This window comes from Myotis davidii, unplaced genomic scaffold, assembly GCF_000327345.1.
Source record: "Myotis davidii unplaced genomic scaffold, ASM32734v1 scaffold6697, whole genome shotgun sequence".
Taxonomy (NCBI): Eukaryota; Metazoa; Chordata; class Mammalia; order Chiroptera; family Vespertilionidae; genus Myotis; species Myotis davidii.
In genome coordinates this window covers 4,694-8,419 of record NW_006288750.1, presented here as the reverse complement: position 1 = coordinate 8,419, position 3,726 = coordinate 4,694, and the positions used below count along the sequence as shown (strand labels likewise).

The window sequence follows — 3,726 nt, the reverse complement described above, 5'->3', positions numbered from 1 at the left end:
ATTAATAATCTATTAGGGTAAGTATGGTCATTTCGCTTTACTATTAGACTTACTTGAAAATTTCATACTGCTTTGAGGTTCCATTGCTTCCATGTAAAGCAATCCCGATGGACCCAGTCATTTCAGTATTTCCAGCCAGTGTGACTGATACCCTGTATCTCCAACCTGTGCAAAGAAAAGATACTATCAGTTCAATGAACTCATCTTGTTGGAAAAAAAATGACCCATGGGAGGATTCTTGCTCCAATCTCTGAATCCCCTATGAGTGGGAGGTAAGGACGAGTGTAACGAATGGTTTCCTTCAATGTAGTTGGGGTCCCAGGAATTCTGATGCTAGGTGGGGTGAAGGACTCAGGGGGAAGTACATATTGCAGCTCAGCATAATCTCTTCCCAACCCAGCCAGGTGTGTGTTCTTATGGATGGAGGGTGGCTGGTTACTATACCCCGGTACCCAGGGACCCACCACGGACTGTACCAGAAAGACCACCGGGAGAGGTTGATAGCTGGGCTCCAACATTTGGATAAATCACTTACTGTTGCCTTCTTTGTTATTATTTTTGTTATTTTCCCATGCCAAGGACATATTCTCAGTGGAAAAACAACACAGACAATTTTTAAAAAATGAATAAACCCTTTCTCAGCGCTCTGTCCACCTGCCCTCCATATCAGGGTCTTCTCAGTCTGGTCTGTAGACTTAACCAAGCCCTGCCGGGTGGTTTGCTGCCGGGGGACAATTGGCATTGTCTGGAGATGTTCTTGATTGTCACACCCAGGGAATGGGGTGTGTGGGTGCAGGGCTACTGGCATCTCGCTGGTAGAGGCCACGGATTTGCTAAACATACTGCAATGCACAGGACAGTCCCCCAATAACATGTGGTCCAGTCCCGGATTCCAGTAGAGCTGAGGTTGGGATACCCTGACCTAGAGCTTTCTATGCACATTTACACACCCACACATATGACTGTATAAAAAGTTAGACTTTTGCCTGCATGGTATGGCTCAATGGGTCAGTGTTGACCCATGAATCAGGAGGTCATGGTTTGATTCCTGGTCATGGCACAAGCCTGAGTTTCAGGCTCGATGCGCAGTAGGGGGTGTGCTGATCAATGATTCTCTCTCATCATTGATGTTTCTATATTTTCCTCTCTCTCCCTTCTGCTTTGCTATCAACAAAAATATATAGTCTTTTCCCTTTAATTTACATGACAAATGAGACTTTGCAAATGTGAGGACATTAAGGATTTTGATACAGGGAAATTATTCTGGATTGTCTGGTTGGACCCAATGTAATCACAAGGGTCCTTATAAGAGGGTGACAAGAGGGTCAGGGTCAGAGCAGATGTGAACACAGAAGCAGAAGTGACACATGAGTCAAGGAAAGCAGGCAACTCTAGAAGCTAAAAAAAAAGGCAATACTATGGATTCTCCCCTGAAGCCTCTAGATTCTAGAGCAGTGGTTCTCAACCTTCTGGCCCTTTCATTTCCTCATGTTGTGACCCAACCGTAAAATTATTTTCGTTGCTATTTCATAACTGTAATGTTGCTACTGTTATGAATCATAATGTAAATATCTGATATGCAGGATGGTCTTAGGCAACTCCTGTGAAAGGGTCATTCGACCGCCAAAGGATCGTGACCCACAGGTTGAGAACCGCTGCCTTAGAGGTTTTCTAGATCCTTCCTTGACTGGTTACATAGAGGATGTGGTTAAAAAGTGGTGGGTATTTAGTTTTTTCCCCACGTTCTTTTTGTATTAAAATCAGTGCTGCGGTGAGCATCCTTGAATACCTTCTCCCGCACACATGCAAATGTTTTCCTAAGGTGCGTTCTGACTTAAAGGAATATGCTTGTAAGACTTTACAGATACTCCTAACTGTTATCATGTATTCTGAGTGTCGTATTACAAGAAATACTCTGTGTAAACAGTGTTCTGTGAAGTGCTGCAAAAATGTTTTTCAATGTAAAACTCCCTTGGAAAATAAATGCTCTTCTGTTCAGCCATCATGTAACATTAATTATAACAAACAAATCCTGATGCTTTTACTATTTTCTTTTTAAGTGAAAAGCTGGCAAAATAACACCAAATAACACACCATCCTCAGGTGTGTGTAATCAGGGGGACTAGCATGGTGAGTAATCACGGGGTGCCTTTGCCCCATCTTGCCTTCCTCTGTTAATGGATCCGTCCTTCCTGCCACAGGGTTGGGGGGACATGTGACCAGTCTGGGCCATTCACAGTCTACCTACTCTGCTGGTCAGGATTATTGGTTACAGGGGTGAACGTGAGAGGCAAGACAAATGCCATTCTACCGTCCTTCCATCATCATTTAAGCTGGTTGGTGCTGAGTTTCTATCCATTGCTACCAAGGGTCCTAACAAACAAGGTTGATACACCTTTTAAAATCATTTGCAGCTTTTAAATGGGTACAATGGAAACTTACGCGCAAAGTTACCACTCTCTCCTGTGTTCAGGAAAAACGTTTGTCCCACGGCGCTGGAGTTCCCCTGAAATTGGTCCGCATAGTGCCCCATTTTGGGGCATCCTGTGACTGGACAAGGAAAACAGCCATTCTAGAGGATAAACAGAAATTTGTCTGTGAGTGGTAGGCCTTTCACTCATTCACTCACTCAATTGATCAATTCTTCTTCCCATTCATCCATCCATCCATCCATCCCTCCCTTTCTCCTTCAATCATCCACTCATCCATCTAATCCTCTTTCTATTTATCTGTCCATCTACCCTCCATCCATTCATTAATGCATCCATCTCACCCATGCCGTCCAGATATCCTTTGAGAGTTTTTCAGAATGAAAAGTTTGGGATCTAGAGAAGGCCCCCCGGGTCAGGTCTGTGCCATGCACCGCCTGCCCACACCACTCCCCGGAGGAAGAAGGCTCTGTGAGGCTCAGCGTTACCAGCACCTCCTCTACTAGTCGTGAAGTTACATCTCTGCTCTGTTCCAAGCCACAGGGACAAAACCAACAACCACAGAGCCACCCCACCCTCCCCAGGCCCCTGGGGAGACCCACCTTCTGAAACTCCTCGTAGGAGGCACACGGGTAGCCCAGGAAGCCGTCGGGGTTGAGGATGCTGTTGGAGTAGTACTTGTAGCTTCTCAGGTGATTGCAGGATACAAGGTCTCGGGTTCCTGAGGAGCAAAAACCCCTGGAGCTCACAGGAGACTCTCACTTTTGAAGCTTGAACGTTCTGATCTGAATAAGGCGTCACCGCCTCATTTCATAGAGGGGATCCAGCATTCCTGAATGCCTTGGTCACAATTCCAAGTTCCTGTCATTGACTTTGACATACTTTGGGGAAAATAATTACTGATCAACATTTACAGCACATAGAGGTGGTATCTGGGGGCTTCTTTAGTCATGGGATTTGGCTCTGGTCGCTTTCCTCTGCCCCCCACGTGACTGTGTGCTGAGCCGGGCCTGCTTGGGGCTGGGCAAGTGCTGGGGAGGGACGAGTTCTAACAAGGAAGTGTGTCCAAACCTCCAGTGGCCAAGCTTCTGACAGAAGTGAAGGATGGGGGAAAACCAAGATGGCGGCATAGGTAAACACCGGAGTTAGCTGCCTCAAACAACCACTTCAAAAATACAACTAAAAGACGGAATGGACATCACTCAGAACCACAGGAACACTGGCTGAGTGGAAGTCCTACAACTAGGAGGAAAGAGAAGCGCATACCGAGACTCAGAGGAGGCGCAGTGCTGAAGAG

The 3,726-nt window shown here is 46.0% G+C and overlaps 1 protein-coding gene across 1 annotated transcript in view; it reads right to left on the bottom strand.

Moving 5' to 3' along the window:
* Nucleotides 1-53: 53 nt before the first annotated feature.
* Nucleotides 54-3,726, bottom strand: part of LOC102754901 (pancreatic lipase-related protein 2-like) — a gene marked incomplete at both ends in the record, with an annotated part of 7,809 nt that continues 4,136 nt past the window's right edge. Inside the window, 3 exons of the mRNA XM_006760889.1 lie at nt 54-165; nt 2,443-2,572; nt 3,032-3,150. Of these exons, the coding sequence (XP_006760952.1) occupies nt 54-165; nt 2,443-2,572; nt 3,032-3,150 (361 nt within the window). The remainder of the gene's footprint in view (nt 166-2,442; nt 2,573-3,031; nt 3,151-3,726) is intronic.